Raw genomic sequence first — 27,601 nt, 5'->3', positions numbered from 1 at the left:
TAGTAGTAATTAAGCACATATTAATGCCTTATTCTACATCCCTAATCCTACCCAATACCTAAACTTAACTACCTTACTAACTATTAGTAAGCAGCAAATTAGGAATTTATTGAGGGAAAAGTTGTAGTTAATAGTGAATAAGTGTTCCCTATTCTAAAGTGTTACCAATTTTTGTTTTGAAAGTATGGTAAACACTGGTAAAATGTACCAACAATGACATTGAAAAATATACACTTTTTGATGTACCTTAAAAATAACAGGTAGCCCATCTGAATTATATAACATTTAGGCTATCCATCTCATAGTAGCCTACCAAAATTTTATCAACAATAGAAGTGAAATCTTATTGTAGTCTTCAAATCTGGGTACTGTCTTATGTTTTAAAATCACTTACAGAGGAAGTTTGTTCCCATCAGGCTAACATGACAGTCACGACTCATGCTACTGTAAGCTTTTCTTTTTCTTTTGTTTTCACTTTACAGCACACATTACATTATATATTTCATGGCACACTTGTTTTATGCGTTTTTGGCGCCACCTATTGTTGTGGGTGTATTATTGTCAAAGTCTAGACACTGAATATAAGACGACCGCGTTTTCTCAGATGTATTTCCAAGAAAAAAACATTGTCTTATATTCGGGTCAATACGGTATATATATTTTACCTCAAGTTCTCTTTGGAGGATTGACAGTTCATACTGTTCTCTTCATGCAATCCAGGTATTTATCCACTGTCAGTTTTCTTTTTGGACTTTTCTGATGACAAGACAGTCAGAGCAAAAAACAGCATTAGGTAGCCATTGTTTGTTTATGTTCACAGTACCTTCTGTCAGTCGATAGTCCTGTCTTCTTGAAGAAAGCACACACATTTTAAAGATAGCAAGCGATGAAGGGTCGGGTAGAAGCGTGTAGACTGACATGTTTTTTGTCCACGACACACCAAGATTTTGAGAGTCACAATCACATAATCTGATACAATGACTATCGTAATCAACAAAAATATTGTGTAGTCTGAACTTGACATTAGAAAGACAATCCTGTGACAAGATACAAATTTGGCAGGGTTCATACGGCTGCTTGAATTCCTTGAAAATGCTTGAATTTTAATGTCGTGTTTTCAAGGTTTGAAAAATGCTTGAATTTTGGATAAAGTGCTTGAAAATTCAGATGCATCCGTTTCATAATAATTCGCTTTCTTACTGAATAGTTTATCATTTTTTACATAAAATAAGCCTAAAACAGCTCCGCTCTAATCAACATTAAGTGTAATTGTCACTTCAAATTTAAGGACATAAAATACATAAATGCTTTAAACGATACAAGAAAAGACTTCATTATAATTTCATGAGGTCTCAAAACTATATAGGTATGATTTCGTTGAATAAATAAACAAAACAATGTCAAAATGCGGCGTCGGTGTGAAAGTATCTCTGAAGGAAACCACCTGTACTCAGAAAAGTTTGGCATTTTCATGTAGCGTTAATGAGCATTGCTGCTTTATGTACAGTCGTTACCGGGGAAACCATTTTGTGCAGTTCCAAACGCGCCCCCTGCTGGCAATTTGCTGTTTTTGTTTCTGAACAATGCAAACATTGCTGTCTGTGCCTTCAAAAATCCAAACTATTAACAAAGTAAGGTGTGTGTTTTAAATTAAGATAATTTATACTTTTGCATGTGGGTGTGTTTTAAATTAAGACAACAGCAACTTTTCACAAATCCATTTTGTTAAAAATAGTTCAAAGGCTGAAATGTGAAGTTTATCACTATGTAAAACTTTGTGTATTTATGAAAAACCTGTTTTTGAACTGCTAATCATGTTTGAAGTCATTTTATGTTACCATAGACATTGCCCCTACCTTGCTCATACAGTAAAATTTTGTTTTAAAAATAATGCAGATGCTCTGAAAATTCTTTAATTTTTGAAATTTTATAAGTTATGTACTGTATGTTGGCTATTTATATTAAGCAATGTTATATGCAATCCAGACAGGTGGTTTTTAATAGCACAATAACATCTGATTTAAAGTGGAGAACCCAAGTATATATGTAAATGTAATTTACCAGTTTAAAGTGCTGGAAAATCTTGAAAATGCACCTTGAAAGTGCTTGAATTTTACTTTTGAAAAGGTGTAAGAACCCTGATTAGGTCACAGTAAAGCAGACATTTGCATATGCATTTTCATTGAACATATATTCAACTTCATCCTTCCAATTCATGCTGTCTTTTGACTAACTACTTTATGAAATCCTTCATCCATACAGATGGTTTTGTCCTGACTAGTGCTTGGTGGACTTGATGAGTTGAACAGAGAGAAGCAGGTTTTTCGAAATTGTGCTCACCTCACATTATCAGTCTATCGTGCATTGATAACTCATTATGGATTCAGTAGAATGATGACAGGGTTGTATCGTCATCAGGGGCAGTTCTTTTTAGGTAGTCTCAGCCCCCCTAAAGCTATACTCAGCTATCTGAACGATCAGGCCAGTACTGCTTCCTCAAGAAAGTTTATCATTCTCGCTTGTTTATCAATCTCAGTGTGGTACTCATGCGCAGATCGTTAATTTGGCATTGTATGGACAGCACGGCAGCCTGGTCTCATGAAAGTGCATTTCAATAGCATTGTTTTCTGTTTCTATTTGGTGTGCTATTTATACACAGAAACTGACTTTGGCGTGCATGCATATGGCGTGCATATTTTTTCAAAAGTATGTGAAATGGTTAAGTCAGTTTCTGTGAATAAATAGCACACCAAATAGAAACAGAAAATCGTGGCATTGAAATGCACTTTCATGAGATCGGGTCATTCACTTTCGCATCTTCTTGAGCAAATAAGCAAATACACCCAATATTGTGTCACAATTGCTGTCTTGACAAATATCCAAGAAGTTAAACGTATGTCTCAAACATAAACAGTTACGAAAATATTGGATGTGTGTCAGTATAACGGATCCATGCATTTCTTATATTAGGTTAATAATATTAACCAAACAACAAAAGAAAAACATAAGAGCTGCTCTTAACTAAGTAACTTCTGTAACTTTAATAGGTGATTGTGTCTAACTGCTTCATACAGTAATACAGTTTTCATAAGCACAGTAAAATACTGTTTATTTAGGGCATTTGTATCGTTGTATCTAATGGTCTCCCCCTAAAGATGAAAGCCTAGAACCGCCTCTGATCGTCATCCTTCCTGTTGTGTGTCCATCTCTTCAGTATTTGCATTCAAAGCAAACTCAGCTCAGGACAGGATTCAGAAGCTGTTGTGAAGACCAGAGTTGGTGATCCCGGGAAGACTGCAGAGAGCATTTCAGGTTTCTCAAAGTCGTCAACCATTACTGGTATGGGCGTTCTTGATAAGAGAAACACAGCAGCTGGGCTGAACACCTCTCCACTCTCATTCCAGCATGTCTAATTCCTTCCCAGCAATGTAGTTAATGCTTTGTGGTCAATTCATAGCAGAAAATTGATGCCCCCCACATGATCCCAGGTAAAAATCAAGTACACTTCCATAATGTATTTAAAGTGTTCTATTTTCGCGCACTAATTTTGTACTTAATATACTAAAAATGATCCTTTAGTGCTTCTTAAGTTAAACTTAAGATCATCTAAGTGTACTCAACTGTGCTATTTTGAGACACCTTGAATATGAACTAAAATGCACTTTTAACATACTATCTCTGTATTTAAAAAATGTATTTAGTCACCACTTGTAGCACACTTGAACCCATCTTTCATACATTAGTACACTCAAGTGTACTACAAGTGGTAGCTAAATACGTTTTAAATACATACAACAAATGACTTTCTAAATCAGTTTAAGTTGAAACGACTTTCACAATCAATTTGATTCAACTTAATTCATGTTTTACTGTTGCTTATTGTCATTGTAGGCTTAGGCTTCTTATTAGCCTATTTTCTATTAATTGTAATGAGTTTTATTTATTTTTTGTTACAAAATCGTAATTTATTTATTTTTAACATCAGCCCCCCCATTTTTTCTTGGGTTACACGCCAGGGGGGGCTGCAGCACCCTCGGCACCCCTACTTCCCGCGGTAATGGACTGGAGCAGAAACAGTAAGAGTACAGTCATGGTATATAGCAGGGGTGGCGCTAGGGGTGGGCTAAGGGGGCTGAAGACCCGAATGTTTTTATTACCATGTCTTGTGCGCATCAAGATGAATTTTCATGCTTATTAAAATCATTACTATTAAAATGCAGCTGCTTCAGGTATATTTAACTTACTGTAGCCTATAAATTCACAATACCAATCTCACCATCTGTCAAAATTAGATTATTGTTACTGTATAGCAACAAATATATATTTTAATGGTATTATATGCACAGACTTTATTTCTAGGACACGCATTTAGAACGATTATATGAACATGTTAGGATTTAGCATGGTCTGTGGAAGACTTTACTAAGTCTTAAGGCAACAAAATTCAACCAACAAGAAATTAATATTAAGTGATTTGAATCGTAGAAAAAATATTGTCTTTTTGCTTTAATTTGTGAAACTGGTTCTAAACAAAGCCATGTCGTGCATCTCTGCACATAGCAGTGTTTCATTGCTGATAAAACTTTAGTTTTTGAACGCCTTGAATCAGCGATTTACTGACCCATTCATAAAAACAGTTTTGAACAAACTGAAAAAATTACTTCGGTCAATAAGACTATTGGTAATTTTAGTCTAATTTTTAAAAGTATTCTAGTTTTTTCTATCATTTTATATTTCTGTGTTTTAAATGTTGTATTTGAAACATTAATGTCATAATATTACTTATGCAATTTGTAAGTGCAAATTGTAATTAATTAACTTGTCTCTTAAAAGAAAAAATAAATAAAAAAATTAAGCTACTTATCCAATGTAACGTTTCAGCATAGCCTATTTTATTTGAAGTACTGGTATATACCTATTCTGATACATACATTAATGGCTCTGGACTAAACCCCGGATATCCACTCACCCTAGAACCGCCCCTGGTATATAGCACATTTTAGTGCTTTATGTACATCCATGCCTAATAAGGTACTGGTGGTGGGTGAGGAGAGATCCCCTTGTATGATTATAAAGCACTTTGGCTGTACAGAAATACACAAAGTGCTATATAAATGCCCCATTCATTCATTCAAAAGATATATTTTTGATTTTGGCAGATCAGCTCCTCCCACACATCAATCACATCATCGGTGAAGCTCCTCCCACAACAGTCACTTGATCACTGAAGCTCCTCCCACAGCCATTCACCAGTAAATGCTGGAATATTCCCATCAGTTTACAAGTGAAGACGAGCATCAGAGCATCAGTGAGAGCTGAAATCTGCAAAGACTGAGTTTATTAAAGAGGACAGAGAGAAGATGAGAGATCCAGAACCCAAACACACTGAAGATAAAACAGGTTGGTGTTTATTTTTGATTTCTCATTCATTCATGATGCTGAAGAACATTCATGTTATAAATATTCAAGCACTTCATCAGATTTAGATGAACAGAAATGGGACTATACATGAACTTTCCAGAATGGCTGACAGGATTGCAAGTGTAACTTAAGCAAAACCTGACTTATAGTTTCTAAAAAAAAGCTGTATTTTTCATAAATTATCTGTAATCTTATTTCTCTCATTCTTCTTGCAAACACTTTGGTTAGAGGGTTGATGAATGCGGTCAAAACTCAAAGAAGTGCAGTAGCTAAAGCTGCGGCCACTCTAGACATTGAGCATGTGAAGTTTCATTGTAAAGTTGAACAGAAATGCAGGGAAATTGGCTTGAGCTTGTGTTTCAGTCTTCCACGTTCACATGCGTATGAATGGAAGACTGTTGGAAATTTAGACGCAAAAACAAGGGAGACTTGATGTCTCTTTAGCAAGGTTTCTTCATTGAGAATGTGCTGTGACGCTGCAGTCATCAAAGTTAAACTAAAGACGTGTTTCATTGTAGTTTATATTTTATGGGGTCAGTGTTTAGAGATGGAGACAAATACCTGGGTGACGACCTTAGATGAAGCATGCAAATGAGGTATTCAGGTATCGTTAACTGCTCCAGACTCCAGAGTTTCACAAGTCCTGATCCAATCTGTATAAAGAATGGGAAGGTGGCTCCATGAGCCATTAAAGACAATAGAAGAGAGTCTCTGTAATCTGGCTCATTTGACTTACAATGAAGAGGACAGGAACCTCATGCTAAAGACTTTGCTTAACATGATCATTCTTCTTCATCTTCATCTTTCGTAAACAATGCACTTCACCCTAATTTTTCATGTGATGTCTTAAACTGATGTTTAAACATTTGTAATCCCACAGAACAAAAATTCAAATATTTTTAGAAAAATATATTCTCAAGTTGTTGTCAAAATTATGGCACATTTTAATGTTGTTATTACGTTAGATAGTAATAATGTACCTAATTCATGGAACGTTTCAGGAACATATAATTTATAGAAATGCATCAAAATGATCATAGAAGTTGTGTATTTTATCACTATTATTCCATTTCTCTATTTGAATTATTTTGATGTACTAAAAATGAAATTCAACATTTTTCAGAGCTGATGGAAGAGAACGAGGCAAGTGAAGAACTGAGTGAAGTGGAGGAGGAACATCATGACAAACCTGGAGAAAAACCTTCGAGTCCCTCGAAGACGAAAAAGACACTTTTAAAGAAAACAAGAGCCAAGAAGTCTTTCACCTGCACTCAGTGTGGAAAGAGTTTCCCGTACCAAAAACATCTTGAGCGTCACATGAGAGTTCATACTGGAGAGAGACCGTTCACATGTGATCAGTGTGGGAAGAGTTACATGCTATCATCACACCTTAAGAGACACATGAGAATCCACACAGGAGAGAAGCCGTATGCATGTGATCAGTGCAGGAAGGGTTTCTCAGAAAAACGAAGCCTTGAGATTCACATAAGAGTTCATACTGGAGAGAAACCGTACACATGTGATCAGTGCGAGAAGAGCTTCAGAGGAAAGCGAAGTCTTGAGATTCACATGAGAGTTCATACAGGAGAGAAGCTGTTCACGTGTGTTCAGTGCGGGAAGAGTTTCACAATAAAAAAACATCTTCACCGACACATTTGGATCCACACTGGAGAAAGCCCACACGTATGCGACCAATGTGGGAAGAGTTTCACAGAATCATCACGTCTTAAAGGACACATGAGGATCCACACCGGAGAGAAGCCGTTCACATGTGATCAGTGCGGAAGAACATTTTTTGTGGCATCAGCTCTGAGGACACACTTGAAGGTTCATGTGAAGGAGAAGCCGCATTCATGTTCTGAATGTGGAAAGAGTTTTTCACGTCAGCAATATTTACAAGAACATCAGAAAATACATACCGGTGTGAGAGAGTACATGTGCTTTGAGTGTGACAAGACTTATACTTCAGCGAGCCATTTAAAGCGCCACCAGGTAATTCACACTGGAGAAAAACCTTATAAGTGTTCACACTGTAACAAGAGATTCAGTCTGTCAGCATGTCTGAAAAGACATGAGAGGATCCACACTGGAGAGAAACCGCACGCGTGTGATCAGTGCGGAAAAAGCTTTGCTTTTAAAAGCTACCTTAAGCTACACATGAGGACCCATGCAGTGAATCATAAATCATATCACTGCTATCCATGCAGGGAGAGTTTCTCTCAGTTATTTTCTTTATTCATTCATATGAAAAACAATCACGGTCTGAAATCACGGTGAGTAGTTCATATTCATGTGCTGAGCAGTAAAGTCTCTTCTGTGTAAGTTTCCTAACAGCCATGATGAGCCATGTCATGTCCTTTGGAAATAAAACGTATTACTTTTTGGCAGAACTACCAGAAATCATCCGGAAGGAGAGGACGGAGAGAACGCTAGTGATCCAGAATCCTGCAGAAAGAAACATTATGATACTGAAGAGCCAAGAGGTTGGTGTTTATTCTTCATTCCTCATGCTGAAGAACATGCTGATGCTCACTACATTTACACGACAAAGCCAATAGATTTTTGTTTTCTTCTAGAACTTTTGTCGACCAGATTTGATGGGATTAAAATGACTCTTGAACTCAACAGTGATCTTGACTTTGGGGTTTTCATGTTTGTCTCTCATTTGAAATCTCACATGATTTAATGTTTCTTTTAGGCCTGATGGATGTGAACAAGAAAGCAAAAACTGAAGCCAAAAAATCTGTCAGCTGCCCTCAGTGTAAAAAGATTGACATGCAAATCAAACCTTAAGAAGCACATGAGGATCCACACTGGAGAGAAACCACACACCTGTGATCAATGCGGGAAGAGTTTCTCAGATAAAGGAAACTTTAAGAGACACATGAGGGTCCACACTGGAGAAAGACCCTTCACCTGTGATCAGTGTGGGAATAGTTTTCCAAGTAAACGAAACCTCAAGAGTCACATGAGGATCCACACCGGAGAGAGACCTTACACCTGTGACCAATGCGGGAAGAGTTTCACTCAGGCTTATGCTCTGAAAACACACCTGCTCACTCATAGTGAAGAAAAACCATTTAACTGTGATCAGTGTGGTAAAAATTTCCGTTTGGCATCAGTCCTGAAGAGACACCTGATGGTTCACACAAAGGAGAAGACTCATTTGTAATATAAGGAAGTCATTTACTTCAAGAGCACCAGAAAAAAAACAACTTTCAACTTTTTAAGAGAGACTTGAATCTAATATTAATTTTTAACCAGTTCTTCATTGTTTTTCATCAGACTTGCTCTGCCACTTCTGCTCTTCCATGAAAATGCAAGATATACTTTCATGTTGTTTTGCAACTGGCCACTTTGCTTCTCTTCTTGTCAAGTCACCTTTATTTATATAGGGCTTTTAACAATACCGATTGTGTCAAAGCAGCTTTACAGTATCAAATAGGAAAATAGTGTGTCAATAATGTATCTATCAATAGTATCTGTGCAATCAAGTCGACGGTATCGCTGGAAATGAAGTGTCCCCAACTAAGCAAGCCAGAGGTGACAGCGGCGAAGGAACCAAAACTCCATTGGTGACAGAATGGAGGAAAAACCTTGGGAGAAACCAGGCTCAGTCGGGGGCCAGTTCTCCTCTGGCCAGACGAAACCTGCAGGTTGTTCAATGCTGCAGCAAAGTCAGATTGTGCAGAGGACTCATCTGGTTCCCATGGTCTTTTCCCGATGGCTGTCTAGGTGACGAGGTTTTCACTGGGGATCAGTCTCTGGGGCTCATCTAGTTGTCCTGGTCTCTGCTGATGTTCAGGGCTGTAGAGGTCATCTCTAGGTGCTGATCCACCATCTGATCTGGATACGGACTGGATCGGGTGGCTACGGTGACCTCTGAATAAGAAAGAAACAGATTAATATTAGCATAGATGCCATTCTTCTAACGATGTAACAAGTACATTGTGTGTTTTGGGAAGTGTTCCCGGTTCTGGTTATAAGTAATTAGCAAGATTTTAAAATCTATACGATGTTTAATAGGGATCCAGTGCAGTGTTGACAGAACACGGCTAATGTGGTCATACTTCCTGGTTCTTGTCTTGAGATACTTTGGGTCTCTTATAAGTCAATAAAGAGAGATCTGTCTCATTCATTTTCACTTTTACCTTTATTTGAACATTTTTTTTTATGATGATACTGCTTGCATCAGGTTGCATATTTTGATTTTGTTAATAGAGCTTTTAAATGCCTAATAAATTATATTTCACAGAAGACATACATTGAATGGGGTTGCTGTCTGTCTACATTTAATAAGTTTCACCCTTGATAACCAGTATCATATGTATTTCACAGGTGTCTTTTTATTTGTACCTTTAATCCCTTTAAACCTACTGCAAAATCCTCTAGTGTGCATACTACAATGAGTAAAAGTGTTGCAGTTAATGAAATCATTAAGTGATTAATTAAAAGTGCTGATGGAGTATTAGTGATGAACACCTGCTGTTAACAAGCAGAATCACTGAAGAAAAGAGAAACACAAGAACTACAACTGACTTCACACCCGTTTCACACCGCACGCGCAAGCAGAGCAGAAAGGCTGTTTCAATAAAGTGGGGCAATTCCAACTTTGCAAGGACAGTCTGACACTTCTGACTCACAGCCTGTAAGTACATTTCTGCTACATTTAGTCGTGCTACTGACTATTCAAACTGACTATTGTTTTGAGCAGTGTAGAGTAGTGCTCGTTTGTCGTTTCTCCGATCACAAATGCAGACATGGTAATGTTTACACAACGTAACGCGTAGAAAGACAGTATAAGTCATTATAATCAGTATTTATATCCCCAATGGATGCAACAAATGCCTCGTTTATAATGGGTTTTACTGTTTTTGCGTCATTGTGCCGGAACACGGCATCACAATACGGTGAGGGGTGTAACATTTCCTTCTCACGTTTGAGGTATTCGGCCAATCACAACGTACTGGATAGCTGGCCAATCAGAGCACACCTTGCTTCTCAAAACTATGAGCTTTGTAAAAAATTGACGCATTTCAGAAAGGCGGAGCAACAATAATGTACAGTATGTGGGAAATAATGTGTTTTTTGAACCTGCTGCAGATTACATTTTTTCTGAGTGAACGTGAACATATAGTGGAAATAAATCTGAACAAAACACACATAAGAGAAAATAAAATACAAAACTGTACCTATTCTTCTCAACTCTCATTAAATCACATTAATGCAGTGAAACTGTAAACTCAAGGTGACCAATATTTTACATATTTTGTATAAAAGACAGACAGAACGGGAAAACAAAACTCTTGAACGACGCAACACATAGTTCAGCACGTGCGAGTGTGCAGCACATGTGCTAAATGCTAGCTGCTAACAATTTACACAGAACATGACAAAAACAGAATAAAACACATACCTGGGACAAACAGGACCATAGGCTGGTTAAATTGCAGCTCAATGATGTTGCATGACAGTCTTAAATTAAATAAACCGTTTCAGTGTTTACAAGCAGGCTAATACACACTCCTCGTTTTATCGTCACAAATAACACATTTGACTACTAACAGAACTAGGAGCTGACAGACAAAAATAATAATCTTGTGTAGCATAAACGTTCAGCTTTTTAAAATTTTTAGAATTTTTTTAAAATATTTTTATCAGAACAAGGTACATTGAAGGCATTTAGTGACAGAAGCACCTTCAAAAGGCATTCATTTTTCACTTTATCTACCCACAACAAACAAACAAAAAACCTGTGGAGGGCTCAAAGTTGGAGGAGTACATTCTTCTCAATATAGATTATTAAAGGATCCCATGTTTTGTAAAATGTTCTGGTTGATCCTCTGAGAAAATATTAGACTTTTTCCGTTTTTAGAAAAAAACATTACATCACCAAGCCATAGTGACAGTTTAGGTGGCACTGGTGATTTCCACTCTAAAAGCATTCTTCTTCTAGCTATTAATGTTGTAAATGCCAAGGCATTTTCTTTATCTTTAGTTTTGTGAATGTTGTCACCTGTAACTCCAAACAAAGCCATTATTGGGTTAGGCTGAATTGTTAAATTAAATGCCGAGTTTAAAATTTCAAATATTGAAAACCAAAATTGTCTCAGTTTAGTACATGACCAGAACATGTGTGTTAGGTGCATATAGGTGCATTACAACGATCACGTTTCATCTATATTTGGGTTTAGTTTGGTTTTACTATAGTGAATACGGTAGAGAACTTTCATCTGAATCAGATTGAGTCGTGCACAAGATGAAGTCTTATTTATTCTTTCAACAGCTTTATCCCAAGTGTCTTCGGATATGTCAATTCCCAACTCTGCTATCCATTCTGTTTTGATCTTCTCTAGTGATATATTTTGGAATATCATAATTAAGTTCTATATTTTGGAAATGATCATTGTAATTAGCAAAAATATTATCAATGAATAAGTCACTAGATTTAACTGCCCAAGTCCTGCCATTGCTTGAAAGTAGCATCTAGCTTGGCAGCTGGGAAAAGACGATTACATATGGGGGTTTCCAAGGAAAAGTCTGTGAGTTGAAATGCCTGTCTAAACTGATTATATATTTTGAGAGCCGAAATTACAACTGATCTTGGGGAAAACTTTGATGGTGAGAATGGTGACTTCATTGGGATCAGCACCGTCAGTGATGTTGATTTGCAGGATTTAGCTTCGGCTTCACACCATTCTATAGGTGGGGACTGAAACCAATAAATAACTTTTTGTAAATTTGCTGCCCAATAATAATATAGCAAATTTGGGAGAGCCAGTCCTCCGTCCTTTTTAGGTTTTTCAAGAAACTCTCTGCGTATTCTTGGCTTTTTGCCAAGTCTATCGTTTCATATTATGTTCTATAGTTTATTTCGTGGTGTCGCAAAATACATTGTTTACGGTAATACTTTTTCATCATTTGGATGACTGAGATCTTTACACACCACCACGGGGCGTGAAGGGGAGACAGAACCAGAACAAAACGAGGAGCTCGTTCCTAAACGAGGAACTACATCTGTAGCATGGTCGCGTGTTTTTAAGCACTGCAGTTTTAAAACAACCGATTTTAAGCCATTGAAATACAAACAACAGAGCTATATGCGTGCGCCGTCTCTGTTTCTGTGTGAGAGGACCGCGCATTTTAAATTTTTTTGAGAACATAAACACATTTATATGTGTCAGAATCCCCGTCTTGACAAGTATCCTCATAAACACAGCGATTTAGGTGTTAAGAGAGAGGAAACAGCTGAAAGAGAAAACGCATATGTAACCGTATATTGGATCCGGACTTCGGTCTTAAAGGGGAAGCTGTCCAATATTCGTTCTTTCTGCCATTCATATTAATCATAGCACATTGCTAGAAAATCTCTTACTGCTCTTGACTAAATCACTTTTGTAACTTTAACAAGAAGAAATAATAATAAAAAAATAATAATGATATATTTATATATGTACAGAATCTATACATAATACACATGTTAATTATATCTATTATAGATAGATAAAATTAACACAGTGAAGACTAATTAATTTACACAATGTATGTAGCGTTTCTTATTTATTGTAGTTTTTTGTCCTATTGCTTGCAATTAGTTTCTTATACTTATTTCATCACTGACTGTTTATTTATTTTCAGTGAGCTTGAGTTTTTTTTTGTTGTTTTTTTATATTTTTAGGCTTTTATTACTTTGATATTGACATTGGTGACAAGGATTATGAAAATTCTATGGTATCAAAGATTTTAATATCATAAAAATCTTTTTAAAAGAAAACAAAATTACTATATCGTGATATATAATTTGTCATATCGTGATATAAGATTTTGGTCATATCGCCCACCCCTAATCAAGAGTATTCTTTTGGTCTATTTTAACTGTGGGCAGGTTAACATTAGCCAAAAATGTTGACATGAGAGTATAAACGTTCAGCTTTTTGCTCGAAAACAATCCAAACTCAGTTAATAAGACTGGTTAATAAGCAAGGTTTCATGGGACTTCTGGCGATTACATGGCACTGCGTCCTAATATACTGAACACGACTGCAAGCAGTGCAACAACCAATGGCGAGTTTTACCAATTTATGCAGGAATTTAACTAATTATTTTAACTCCGTTACATGAAATCAAATGAATATAAAAAATCTATTTGCAGTTGCACCAGTATGAAGGCATTTTTTTACGGTTTAAGATTTATATACAAAGTTTGTATATGATTTTGATACTAAAGCAAAAGTAGGATGGACTAGTATTCAGGTAAATAATAGCCTGCAAAAGAAATTGTATAAACTAATCAAATGTCAAATAAAACTGCATAGTCTTCACTGTATAAACTGACTTGATCAATGCATATTAAAGTCTTTACTGTTTAGCAGGGGCGTAGCACCAAATGTTGGGCTCTGGTCAAAAACAAGGGGTGGGCCCTTCACAACACTAAAAAAACCAGAGACTGCTTTATTTTCACGATGATACACAACTTTTATTTACAAGAAAATTATATATTATAACATTAGAATGTTCAAATATCAGCGTTCTTACACCTTTCCCAAATTCAAGCACTTTTCAAGCATTTTCAAGATTTTCCAGCACTTTAAACTGTGGTAAATTACATGTTTACACACACACACACACACTTGAGTTTTTCACTTTAAATCAGATGTTATTATGCTATTAAAAACCACCGGTCTGGATCGCATATAGCCTGCATAATATAATAGCCAATATAAAGTATATACATTATAAAATAAAAAAGAAAGAAAGAAATAATTTACAGGGTACCACCAGGATTTTTAAAATAAAATGCAAGGCTTTTTTAGACCTGCACAAATCAAATAAATACTATATGAGCGGGGAATGGCAATGTCTTTGGTAACGTATTAAACCATAAAATGACTGCAAAAAACATGATTTGCAGTTCAAATACAAATACACTTTTATTTTATAAAGTGACAAACTTAACATTTCAGCCTTTAAAATATTTTTAAGAAATAACTAAAAGGGATGAGTCAGAAGTATAAAGAATAATTTTGTTTTTCAGCGGCTTTGATGGCAGAGGATTAATTTGCACTTTCAATATGCCCGCCTGCTGTTTTTGCTCAGAACAAAAAGCTTTCAAAAATTCAAAAATCAGCCTTCCAAAATCTAAAACATTTAAACAGTAAGATGTCTTTTGTGCTTTAATTAAAATAATTCTTTACACTTTTAACTCATCCCTTTCCTTTATTTCTTAAAAATAGTTTAAAGTTAAGCTAAAATATGAGGTTCTGTCTGCCACTAGGTGGCACTTTTGGAACTGCATTGATACAGTGGTTTCCCCGGTAACGGCTGCACACAAAGCAGCTGTGCTCATAAATGATACTTTCAGACATTATACTGTACGTCTATGAGACGAAAGAAAATGCCAAGGCAGTCGGTTCACTTCAGAGATAAATTAATATTAAAAACACCCGCCCTGCATTTTGACTTTGAAATGTTTATTTTATTATTTCACTTTAATCGTGACAGTCTTAACATTTAATTTAAATGAGCATGGGCATTTTTGCTTACCTTTAACATGACCTGAAAGCACAGACTCTCCCATGAAAAAAAAAGCAGAATTTACAGGAGACTTTACATTATTTTAACCATAATTTGTATTTGTCGTTTTCAAGCCAACGCTCACTGAAGTGGCAACCTCCCGACGTGTTTTTATCTCCCGCTCGGTTCTATCACAGGGCGCACGTCAATAAAGACAGACAGATCACACTACAGCCACACGGACTCGAGCGGAGCTGGAGCTTATTTTCTGTAAAAAAAAAAAAAAAAAATTATATTAAGTATTCCGTAAGAATTTTTTTTTATAAGAAACCAATGCAACTGCATTTTCAAGCATTTTAAGCACTTTATCCAAAATCCAAGCACTTTTCAAACCTTGAAAACACTATGTTAAAATTCAAGCGTTTTCAAGGATTTCAAGCACCCGTACGAACCCTCAAATATATTTTAATTAAGGAGTCTTTACTTTAAAAGTATTAATTGAAAAGGCAGTAAAAAAATAAAAAACAAACACATGACTTTTTATTCTGCCTGTTTATCACTGTCAATCATTTCAATTTCAGGAAAGACTAACGGAAAGATTTAGATCCTGAAACTGCAGCGTGTAGTGTTTTAGCAGCATGAAAAAAAAACATTATTGAACTTTATTGAAATAGTGAATGAGATATATACTAAAAGTTCCAAGTGTGCACCCTCTTATCGCTGAGGCTGGCAATAACAAACAAGTATGTAAACTAGTAACGTCACGTTTTTTCCAATTTATGAATACACATTTTTGACAACACAAGGCAAGGTTCACAGGGCTCACAAAAGCACTGCTAAACGAAATGGAGCACAATAATTGATTTGCCTCAAACATCTTGTTTTTATAATCCTTGGAAGCCAATCTCAAAATAAAATTAGATTAATCTCACAGATTTAAAGTGCAAGGGAGATCTCACTTCTGGGTTGCAAATAATGAAAAACACATCATAGATGAATGTCCTGATATTATCACATATAGAAATGGTTGGCTAGATACAATTAGTTTGAAAACGTTTATGTACCATTAATAAATTATAAGTGTATTTTCTTAATTTCTCCGACTCTGAAAGCGGAACAGATAACATCAGAGCTTATCGATACTGCGGTCTTTCGTAATTTAGCCCCAGGGATCATTTAATTCTGGGTTCAGGTACCCATCCATACTTACAAAAGAAGCAAAAGGAGGATCAGTTGCAAAGCAACATGACAGTATATCCCGCATCAGCGTTTTATAAATACATAATTGAAGAAGTGGTTTTAAAAACAACAATGAAGTCTTTTAAAAGTGTTACAGTCTCTTCTTCAGCTTCCTGCATAAGAACAGTTTGTAAAAAGCTGCTGTCCTTTATGAAAGAGTAAGCAAACTACAAACAACACGTCAAATGTGTTGACCGACTGAATCTCTTGTCACAGTGTGAACGCTTGTACGTTTTTTTTCTCCAGTGTAATTTCTCTCATGTCTTTTCAGGTTTCCTGACCGACTGAATCTCATGTCACAGTGTGAACACCTGTAAGGTTTTTCTCCAGTGTGAATCCTCTGGTGCCGTTTTAAACACTCTGCAGATTTAAAAGTCTTCCCACACTCAACGCACATGTGCTCTCTCACAGCAGTATGTATTTTCTGATGTCCTTTCAAATGATCTAGACGTGAAAAACTCTTTCCACACAAATGACATGAATGTGGCTTCTCCTTTGTATGAACTCTCAGGTGCTTCTTCAGGTCTGAGGCCCTCAAAAATGTTTTGCCGCACTGATCACATGTGTACAGCTTCTCTCCAGTGTGGATGTTCATGTGATCCTTAAGGTTTGCTGATTTTGTGAAACTCTTCCCACATTCATTACAAGTGAACGGCTTCTCTCCAGTATGAACTCTCATGTGATCCTTAAGACTATATTTGCGTGTGAAACTCTTCCCACACTGAGTGCAGGTGGAAGATATCTTTAAATGTTTCTGTTTGGTTTGAGAGCAACTCAAAGGTTTTTCTCCAGTTTTGACATGATTTTTCTCTTCAACTTCACTCAATTCTTCATTCTCCGCACTTTCTTCTATACACTCTAAAATAAAAGCAAAAACAGTTCATTGGTTCAAAAACAGCATTCTTCCATCTTAGAAACATTGCCAAGCTTTGAAACATGGTACCTGTTTCTGATGCAGAAAAGCTAGTTCATGCATTCATGTATTGTAATGCACTGCTAGCTGGTTGTCCTGCATCTTCAATAAACAAGCTACAGATAGTCCAAAATGCAGCTGCTAGAGTCCTTACCAGGTCGAGAAAATATGATCATATTACCCCAATTTTACAGTCCCTGCACTGGCTACCTATTAAGTTCCGTATCAGTTGCAAAATATTACTTGCCTATAAAGGCCCCGATATACTTGGTTCTTCGTTTGGGGATAAAAAGAAGTTTGAAAAGACTGAGCGACGGTATACTGTTTTCGAACATTCCGACACCCTTGCGCTGCTGGAGGCGGGGTGTAGATTAATGTAAACGTGTCGCAGCGCTCGCTCGTACGCCCTGAACACAACAACAATGCAATGAAGGTGTATCTAGGTCTTTTATTAAACTGGATAAATTATTACACATTTTATATTTTATGTGTTGTCATAATTTGATAAAAAAATACAAAGGTTTATTATTAGTATGTTCTTTTGGCATTTAATTTATTGTATACCTTTTAAATTCGCTTATTGAAAGAAGAACAGCAGCAACAGCAGCATGGTGTAACATTTATTTCAAACATGTATTTGGTACTTGCTACCTTATATCTTTACTCTTTCGTTTAATTCTTTTCATGGCTTTGGAAAACTTGCATCTGATGTTTCTATACGTCGCTTTTTGCATAACTCCGGGTCGTCGACACCAAGCTTCGTTGCAATTTCTTTCTAGGAATTAAATGCTTTCTCTGAATCTTGAAAGTTTCTCCGCGAGCGATCGTACAAGTGCGGATATATTTGCGGTAGCTCAGCTATTTGACAGTGTATTTACAATCATTGCCAAAAATATCGGCACCCTAAGTAAATATGATCAAAGAAGGCTGTGAAAATTAATTTGCATTGTTAATCCTTTTGATCTTTTATTTTAATTCACAAAAATCTAACCTTTCATTGGATAATAAGAATTTAAAATGGGGGGAAATATCATTATGAAATAAATGTTTTTCTCAAATACACGTTGGACACAATTATTGGCACCCCTAGAAATTCTGAGTAAAATTATCTCTGAAGTATATTCCCATTCATATTCACAATTTTGAGCACTCCAGGTTGATTATGAACATGAAATTATCCAGCCATGGCTTCCTGTTTCACAGAAATATAAATAGGAGGGAAAACTAGGCCAAATTCCCTTAATCATCCATCACAATGAGAAAAACCAAAGAATATATTTCTGATGTACAACAAAAGATAATTGAGCTTCACAAATGAGTGAAGTGGCTTTAACACCGTGTCCTAACTACACGCGATAAAAGGTATCTTTTCCATAGAGTTTTTGTCCTAACTAGCTGCGACGGCGACACACGAAATTTCTCATTTAGAAACAGTTTCCATTTCTGCGACGTCGCGACTGGAACAACATACAAACTATATGACAGTAGATAATCTCAGGTGATTATATCCTTTATTCAAAAGTTAAACGTGTCTAATATGAGTTTAAATCATATTAAAACCTCAGATCTTGAAAAATAAATTAAAGCAAAGATGACCGTTAAAACTGTGAACTCACTGTGAACCAACAAGTGTATTCCATAAAGATGTTATCAGTCACTCAGTGTACATTTAATGATGTTAAAAAGCTTTAATATTTATGAATTAGATTATAAACATATTCATTTCGTTGCAAGAGCAGTGCTCTTTCAGAGAGAGCCCGCCCACACGCTTCTGATTGGCTGTGATATTTGATTGATTCTGTTGCATCGCGTCTGGTGTGGACACCCAAATTGATTGGCGCTAGAATCTTGTTGCGTCGCATGTAGTTAGGACACTGTAAGAAAAGAGCTAGAGCAGTGAAAATTCCTATTTCCAATCAATGTAAAATGTTACGAAACTGCCTGGAAGAGGACGTGTATGGAGCGAATTTTGTGACAAAATTATACAAACAAATCCAGTGTTTTGCAAATAAACACAATCTGCTTTGCAAAGAAAAACTCAACTTTCAAACAAATGCAAAGTGATTTGCAAATACAAAACTCTATTTGAGAGAAAATGCAGAGGTATGGACAAATATACGTATTGTGTGTTACAGTTGTGAGACTCATTTGCCTTTGAGGAAACTTGGCTTGATTTTCTTCACTTTCTTTTCCAAAAACAGGAGATGGCGCTGTCGGTCAATTTACGCTAGTCTCCCGAGACCCAAAACACCTCTTTAGAGTGGGGAACAGGTGAGTTTCTGTCTTACTATCTCTATAATTAAACATTTAGATGTTTTCAAAGCGACCCTACTACAGTGTAAGTGAAATTCACAACAAGTGCTGTAAAACTGTTAACATGATTGATTAGTTCAAAAATCAGAAGTGACATGGCTAAACATTTAACTAGGCAGTCTTTCCCTATGAAAACTGATCCATCCTCCGTACCTCTTACCCCCTGTTGAATCGCAGGATATACACTGAACAAAATTATAAAACCCAACACAACATTTTTCATGACTTTTTCTATGTACACAAAAGGCCTGTTTCTCTCAAATATTGTTCACAAATCTGTCTAAATCTGTGTTAGTGAGCACTTCTCCTTTGCCGAGATGCTCCATCCACCTCACAGGTGTGGCATATCAAGATACTGATTAGACAGCATGATTATTGCACAGGTGTGCCTTAGGCTGGCCACAATAAAAGGACACTCTAAATTGTGCAGTTTTACTGTATGGGAAAAAAACCAGTCAATATCTGGTGTGACCAACACATCTCCTTCGCATAGAGTTGATCAGGTTGTTGATTGTGGCCTGTGGAATGTTGGTCCAAGTTGCTGGAGATTGGCAGGAACTGGAACACGCTGTTGTAAACGCCAATCCAGAGCATCCCAAACATGATCAATGGGTGACATGTCCGGTGAGTATATGCTGGCCATGCAAGAACTGGGATGTTTTCAGCTTCCAGGAATTGTGTACAGATCCTTGCAACATGGGGCCATGCATTATCATGCTGCAACATGAGGTGATGGTCATGGATGAATGGAACAACAATGGGCCTCAGGATCTCGTCACGGTATCTCTGTGCATTCAAAATCCCATCAATAAATTGCACCCGTGTTTGTTATCCACACCATACACCTGCCCATACCATAACCCCACCACCACCATGGGCCACTCGATCCACAATGTTGACATCAGCAAACCGCTCACCCACACGACGCCATACACACTCTCTGCCATCTGGCCTGTACAGTGAAAACCAGGATTCATCCATGAAGAGAACACCTCTCCAAAGTGCCAGACGCCATCAAATGTGGGCATTTGCCCACTCAAGTCGGTTACGACGGCGAACTGCAGTCAGGTCGAGACCCCGATGAGGACGACAAGCATGCAGATGAGCTTCCCTGAGATGGTTTTTGACAGTTTGTGCAGAAATTCTTTGTTTATGCAAACCGATTGTTGCAGCAGCTGTCCGGGTGGCTGGTCTCAGACGATCTTGGAGGTGAAGATGCTGTATGTGGAGGTCCTGGGCTGGCGTGGTCTGCGGTTGTGAGGCCGCTTGGATGTACTGCCAGATTCTCTGAAACGCCTTTGGAGACGGCTTATGGTAGAGAAATGAACATTCAATTCACGGACAACAGCTCTGGTGGACATTCCTGCAGTCAGCATGCTAATTGCACGCTCCCTCAAAACTTGCGACATCTGTGGCATTGTGCTGTGTGATAAAACTGCACATTTTAGATTGATATGCCACACCTGTGAGGTGGATGGAGAAGCGCTCACCTAACACAGATTTAGACAGATTTGTGAACAATATTTGAGAGAAATAGGCCTTTTGTGTACATAGAAAAAGTCTTAGATCTTTGAGGTCAGCTCATGAAAAATGGGGGCAAAAACAAAAGTGTTGCTTTTATCATTTTGTTCAGTGTATATTTATGCAATTGTTCAACATTCAAAACAATGCAGGGGTATAACAATATATCGTGTCACAATATATTGTAATACTAAAATGCAAATGTATTGTGTATAGCGACAATATTGTGTACCAAAAATGAAAGCGTTTTGAATTTTATTTTTACGTTAGGTCAAGTAAGATTTATTGTCATTCTGCTATAATATATATATATATATATATATATATATATATATATATATGTTGAGACATAGCCTACAGTGGAGAGAAATGTTGTAGGCTACCTCTGCAGTAAAAGTTTAAACAAGTATAAAACTACACATAGACAACGTACTGAATGGAGTAGGCTAAACTAATTATACAAATAGGCTATTATAATCAAACTAGTTTAAGTTCAGGTGAGCTTTATTGTGACTCAGCTATATAAATGTACTGAAATATAATCTAAACATTAATATCCCTTATGAAAATGAACCATGGTTTTACCAAATAAATTCCATGGTATTTGTAGTAAAGCTGCCATTATAGAAATGGTAACCTGCAAAAAAACATGGTTACCACACTTTTACTATAGTAAAACTAACTTTAATTTTCATAAGGGATATCATAGTTTATCATCATATTTATGTTTATATATAGCATAGTAATATACATGCCTTGTACAACATTTAAAACTAAAAATGGCCTGTAAGGAGATATTTCATATTTCAACCAATATACCAGCAGATTTTAGTCTGACAATACCCTGTTTGGAAAAATCCAACTAAAGATATGTAGCTTTTTATATAAGGCCGAGCAACATTTTAACTTATGAAGTTAAGAATAAAAGGCTACTGTCAGGAATTATATTAGTGGCTCTTTAAAATGCAAACGTTCGTCATCTGAGTCACTCCGAGAAGAGTCCTCGCTGTCCAGAGTGTGTCTTCACTCATGTAGCACGCGGTTTATTAAAATGCTGAATTTAGTATTATATCAGCGTGAAACTGGAGTGAATCCTTCTCCCCAATTCACAGGACAAGAGTGACACCAGAAGAGAAATATTCATCATTTTGTTTAGCTAAAAAATAAGTAATTATTTTAGGCACAAATGATTGCACAGTGTTACATCATTTAAAAAGTTTTAGATATTGTACTAAATAATATGATTTGTTTTCTTTTTTTTTTTAAATTAATAATTAATGACCTCTTGGGTGATATTACTATATCTGATACTACATTAAATTGTCTAAGCTTTCATTTTTGGTGCACAATATTGTCGCTATCCATAAAACATTTGCATTTTAGTATTACAATATATTGTGACACGATATATTGTTATACCACTGCATTGTTTTGAATGTTGAACAATTGTATCGATATATATGTATATTCTATATCCTGCGACAGAGGATAAGAGAACAGAGAATGGATCGGTTTTTATAATGAAAGACTGCCTAGTTAAATGTTTAGCCATGTCACTCCTGATTAGCACGGTGAGAAGGAGAGTTTGAGTGGCTAAAGACTCTGCAAGGACCACAGCTGGAGAATTGCAGAAAATCTTTAAAAAAAAATTGTCAAACAGCACCTACACATCACCACGTTGTTTGGGTGGGTTTCAAGAAAAATTCTCCTCACTCATCCAACCTCAGATGATGCCAACCCTGAAACAACATACAGAACTACCAAATTTTGCTATAAGTTCGATTGCGACATATAATCATTGCTGTTAATAGTGTTCATCTGTTTGATTACGTCATTAACTGATTTTTACCGTACATTCTGCCATATGTACATCAAGTTGACAGTCACCACTGATAAGCTACTACTAATATATTGAAGAATCTTTCATTTTCTGTAAAGCTGCTTTACAACGATTTGTATCATGAAAAGCGCTATACAAATTAACTCGGATCTGAAAATTGGATCTTCAAACTAATCATTTTTAAAACATTATAGGCACAAATCCCATGTTTCTATAAGGAGAACGATTAAATATGTTTGACACAAGAATTGACCATACATTTTGTTGAAAAAAAAAAAGTGTCCCTTATTATTTGTTGCTCCATTATATTATTCAACAGCTCTTGTTTTTTATTACAACAAACTAAATCTAAAACACCTTGAAACTTTATAACTGTCAGTATTACTAAAACTTTGTAAGCCTAATGTATCACAAACAGACATTAAAGATGAATGAAGAATAAACACCAACCTCCTTGTTCCTCCTGTTTTATTCTGCAGGTTTCTGGTTCCTCGTGTTTTATTCTCCATGTTTCTGGTTCCTCGTGTTTTATTCTGCAGATTTCTGGTTCAATCATGTTCTCCTCACTCTCCTCTTTAACAAACACCATCTTCACAGCAGATCTCAGTTCAGCTGATACTCCTCCAGATATTCCTGCTTCAACACTTAGTCACGACTGTGAGGATGAGAATATTACAGTTATTACTGACCTGATTTAAAAACTGTATTTTAATATTTACAGAAATAACATTTCTAACAGTTTGTATTAAGCCAGCATCACAACAAAACAACAGGAGCGCGGTGAAACTGAACTTCTTCCTCTGAGGTTTAATGGTGTTTGACAAACAAACGGATGTGTTTTAGCGCCACCGGCTGGACTGGAGTGAAGCGGCGAGAGGAGGGAAATAATACGGCGAAAATTATTTTGTGCGTGAACAAGGTGCACTGATTTTTTTTTTTTTAAAGATGATCTGCACAAACAAATGAGAAGGACTTTAAATTATAGACTTGCATGCTATTCAATCAACTTCAACAGTTTTTGTGAGTGAGGATTAGAGAAGAAAAACGAGCCAATTTATTAGGCAAATATTTCATAGAAAATCACACAACGTTGCACCATGTAAATATGGAAATTAAGATGAAAACACGTGCTAATGATAAGATGTAGCCTAATGAAAAAAGAGAACTAAATCCAACATATGAAACAGATTTAACATGAAAAACATCAACTTGAACAGTTGAATGATATGAATTTCACATCCACAAAGAAGATATTTTGAAGATGTTTCTGAAAAGATGCTTTTGAGGATTAAAATTGATATTGCATTTTGCAGTGATCCTTTGTGTGTCTAACATCAGATTCTGACTTTTTCCGTGGTGAAGAGAATACTAAAAAGGATATTGCTTTATATCCCCTCCAATTTTACAAGAAGCTGTGAGACCCAATTCAAAGCCATAACTTTATTGTGTTAAAGTCATTTGTAATGGTTTTACTGGTTATAATGGGACTTGTATTGGCTTTATAGGAAACTGTAATGGACCCTGTGTGTTTCTACTGGTAAACGGTCACCTTCTATTGGCGGCTTGTTAAAACCACTAAATCCTAATGGATTATGTCCCTTTTTTTTTTATAAAGTTGATGGTTTTTAATGTTTTTTGTAGTGGAAACTATTAGAATTTCTGTGGTTTCTATTGTTTTTTTTTCAGCAGGACACACTGGGTCATCATGAGTGTGTGGGATGATTACTGACGTACAGCAGGGTAATCACATCGGAGTAAAGAGGTTAAGGAAACATTATACTAGCGTTATAGAAACCAAAAACTAAAGTTTTATTTCTGTTAATAAGACTTTCCTGGCCAACCAAACACATAAAAACTAATGTATCGGGAACCAAAAACTAACGTTCTGGGAACCATGATTGTTAGCTGGGAGTCGACTTAAATATATATTCATGAAATTATAAGTACCTGAAAAAACTGCTTAAAAACAATAAAGTGATTAGTAGTTATTTGTTACCTCCACCCAGGCCCGGATTAACACAGTGTAGTGCCCTAGGGTGACCACATTTGAAATAATCACAAAAATGTGCCTTCCCAAAACAAGGTAATATTTGACTCCTTAAAGTGATTTACAGGGGCATTTTTTTGTAATGCCATTTTACCCCCTTAATTTTATTAAAAGTAGGCTATGTCATTGTCAAATTCAATAATTTATATTTATAAGCTTTTCCAAAATTTATAATAAAAAAAATAAATAAAATAAGAACAGGCAGAATAAGAAGAATAAGTTACTAATCAAAAGAAATCAATATTAATAAAATTAGTTTACACTACAACGGTGGCACAGAAGAACACAAAAGTGGCATGTAGGTAAATTTACAGACATTTACAGAGTCTCAGAGATGGCATGGATGTTTTAAATTCATAACAATGTTGTGAGATTAATGTTAAATATAGAACTATTGTTTGATTGAAATGATTTAAATTACTGAAATGACACTTTAAACATAAAAATAAAACTGCCAGTAGGTGGCGGCATGTCACTGATTTTTTCACTGAATCATTCATTCAACTGATTCGTTTGAACGGCTGATTCATTCAGGAACGAAGCAAGTGACTGTCTTTATGAATGGGTAATTAAATTGACTCACTAGATTCGATTAAAAACGCAGGTTCATTCATAAACGAAACAACACTGTGTTTGAATGGAGATCCGTAGCGGCTCAGCTTTGACTGTTTGAAACAATTTTCCCCTCAGCGCAAACACAAATAGCCTATGCTGATCGGGTTAGTTGCACAGGTGCTCCTAAATATATTTTGATAGTCGCACGCAGTACTTTTCAGTTGCACTGTATAGCCCTGGCTGTGTCATGATATTTTCTCTTTTTTTTTTTAATTTATGTTTCACACAACCGATAAGTTGATGCTCGACTCTAACTGGGAGGAGGGGGCAAATACACTGTGACCTGACCCAATCGCAATTCTTTATATGCGTGCATATATTTGATATTCTCTCTGTATATATTGTATCATTAACTGTGCATTTTCTATGCATCTGTATCTCTTCCAGCAAAATAATATATACAAAACATGAAAAATATTTTAAAAGGTCTTGTCATTATCGTAATAATGTCAGATCTTTTTTTTCCCCTCGTTCTTCTGTAAACACAGCGTTGTCTAAAGAAATATCTGCATTCACACAAAACCACTAAAACCGACTTAAAACAATGTAGTATACATGCCAGACCAATATGTGGCGCAGTATTTCTGCCACAGAGATACACTAAAAATGGAGAAGAAGACTTGGAACATGCTGGCTGCATCCAAAACCGCCTACTCAATGAGTAGGTACTTCATTTCAATAAGTACTTACTTAACGAACATTAAAAGAGTACGTACTCTACAGCCAAATCTCGTTGAGTATGAATGCGATCCGCCATGTTGACGTTATCATGTGACCTATGACGTTATAACAAGCGCAACAAGTTAAAATATATGAGTGACAGGTTCTGTAAATATTTTGATGTTGATGAAATTTGCTCATTTTTGGTCTTGTAAAAGAAACAGCTGCCCTTGTGATTGTAGTATAACCAATAAATTTTGTGTTAAGGTTTTTTTTATATATATATATTTTTTTTTTTTTTTTTTTTTTTTACTCTACTAATAAAACCCAGTTTAATCCTTAAAGATTTTTTTTTTAATTACGAAAAAACAAAATCGTTTCTCTTGAATATGTTATTAATCTCTTAATTGTATGTGCAAAATTGTTCATCCACACGCAAAACTGGCTTAAATCTCCTTTGTTTTCCTCTTTTTTTTGTTGTTGAATGTCTCTCACGTTTGATCCAAGAGGCTTAAAGTATAAATAAAAACAACAAATGCAATTTTTAATGCATTGTGATTAAATTAATTTTATTATTCAAATATTTATTCTTTTTTTTCTGTGTATATAATTTCATACTATGATGTACGCAAACCCATTATAGTTGTTTTGTTTTTTTGTCATTATAATTGTTCATTGTTAAAGATACTACCATCTTTCCCTGAGCTTGTATGTAATCATAAGTTCTGCAGTAATAATACTAAAAAGAAATTAAGAGCAACAGGTGCACAAACACCTCATAGCATCAATAAATCCACAACCCTACCTAGTACAGTTTTCCTCCATGTTTGCAATATATGCAAAAAGGAGACGTCGATCAGCTGCTCAAAGATCTCGTCTTTGGAGAAGACTGTTGATTTTACTCAAAAAATTTAAGTATTACTACTTAGAAATTAAGTTTTACCTCAGAATGCATTGCTAGCCCACACCAAAAATTATGAACAATAATAAAGACAAATGCTGACCAATAATTATATTTTTAGTAAAAATAAGCAAAATGTATTTTATTTTGTCATATGCCATAGCTATGCACGACTACACACTACTAGACAAATTCAGCCAAGGTGAATACATCTCAGTTTTCAGTCGAGTAATGAATTAATGCATGTGTTAATGAAACAATTATATTTTATTTATTGACACCAACAGGAAACATGAATAAATGAGTAAAAGAATAAATAAAAGTAATCATAACAATAAATAAATACAAGTCAAGGACACATGAAACAAAGCTTTATTCAAACATATTGTTCTGACAATCATGTATTTACAGACAGTGAACCCACATCCTACTGCCATCTCAACACAGCTGAGCCAGTTCTGCAGCTTTATTCTGATGAAGACCACCGCGTCCACCTTCACCTGTCTCTGCCGTCCATCACGTCCCTCACTGCTGCAGTCACACTGAATCTGATCATGGATGAGAAAGAGACATCAAGGCTATCATTGTCTGAGAGCACAGAGAGGATGAGGCTCCCTG

General features: G+C 35.9%; 3 protein-coding genes across 4 annotated transcripts; 2 read left to right on the top strand and 1 right to left on the bottom strand.

Annotated features, from left to right (window-relative positions):
- Positions 1–5,393: 5,393 nt before the first annotated feature.
- Positions 5,394–8,242, top strand: LOC131539384 (zinc finger protein 501-like). Of its 2 annotated transcripts, XM_058773952.1 has the most exons (3): positions 5,394–7,694; positions 7,810–7,904; positions 8,120–8,242. In XM_058773952.1, the coding sequence occupies exons 1-3, from the start codon at positions 6,550–6,552 to the stop codon at positions 8,212–8,214; spliced, it is 1,335 nt and encodes a 444-aa protein (XP_058629935.1). In that variant the 5' UTR covers positions 5,394–6,549; the 3' UTR covers positions 8,215–8,242. The 2 variants fall into 2 exon arrangements, with proteins under 2 accessions (XP_058629935.1, XP_058629934.1); XM_058773951.1 differs by having other exon boundaries at positions 7,810–8,240.
- Positions 8,222–9,299, top strand: LOC131539449 (gastrula zinc finger protein XlCGF8.2DB-like). The gene has a single exon (XM_058774066.1). The coding sequence runs from the start codon at positions 8,222–8,224 to the stop codon at positions 8,591–8,593; it is 372 nt and encodes a 123-aa protein (XP_058630049.1). The 3' UTR covers positions 8,594–9,299.
- Positions 9,300–15,227: 5,928 nt separating this feature from the next.
- LOC131539428 (gastrula zinc finger protein XlCGF7.1-like) lies at positions 15,228–23,349 on the bottom strand. Its single transcript, XM_058774029.1, has 2 exons — positions 23,211–23,349; positions 15,228–17,031 (listed from the first exon to the last, which is right to left on the bottom strand). Exons 1-2 carry the CDS (start codon positions 23,347–23,349, stop codon positions 16,355–16,357), a joined length of 816 nt encoding a protein of 271 aa, XP_058630012.1. The 3' UTR covers positions 15,228–16,354.
- Between the last annotated feature and the right edge of the window lie 4,252 nt (positions 23,350–27,601).

The sequence above is a fragment of the Onychostoma macrolepis genome, chromosome 04, assembly GCF_012432095.1.
Source record: "Onychostoma macrolepis isolate SWU-2019 chromosome 04, ASM1243209v1, whole genome shotgun sequence".
Lineage (NCBI taxonomy): Eukaryota > Metazoa > Chordata > Actinopteri > Cypriniformes > Cyprinidae > Onychostoma > Onychostoma macrolepis.
Note: the sequence above shows the minus strand (reverse complement) of the source record. Positions and strands in the feature narration are given on the sequence as shown.

Bases quoted from the DNA above. Each gene is read 5' to 3' on its own strand.
- LOC131539384 (XM_058773951.1), top strand. From the start codon at position 6,550: ATGGAAGAGAACGAGGCAAGTGAAGAACTGAGTGAAGTGGAGGAGGAA. The intron at 7,695-7,809 runs GTGAGTAGTTCA...ACTTTTTGGCAG, and splicing joins AATCACGGTCTGAAATCACG to AACTACCAGAAATCATCCGG.
- LOC131539449 (XM_058774066.1), top strand. From the start codon at position 8,222: ATGAGGATCCACACTGGAGAGAAACCACACACCTGTGATCAATGCGGG.
- LOC131539428 (XM_058774029.1), bottom strand. From the start codon at position 23,349: ATGGTGTTTGTTAAAGAGGAGAGTGAGGAGAACATGATTGAACCAGAA. The intron at 17,032-23,210 runs GTTGGTGTTTAT...CTTTTATTTTAG, and splicing joins AAAACAGGAGGAACAAGGAG to AGTGTATAGAAGAAAGTGCG.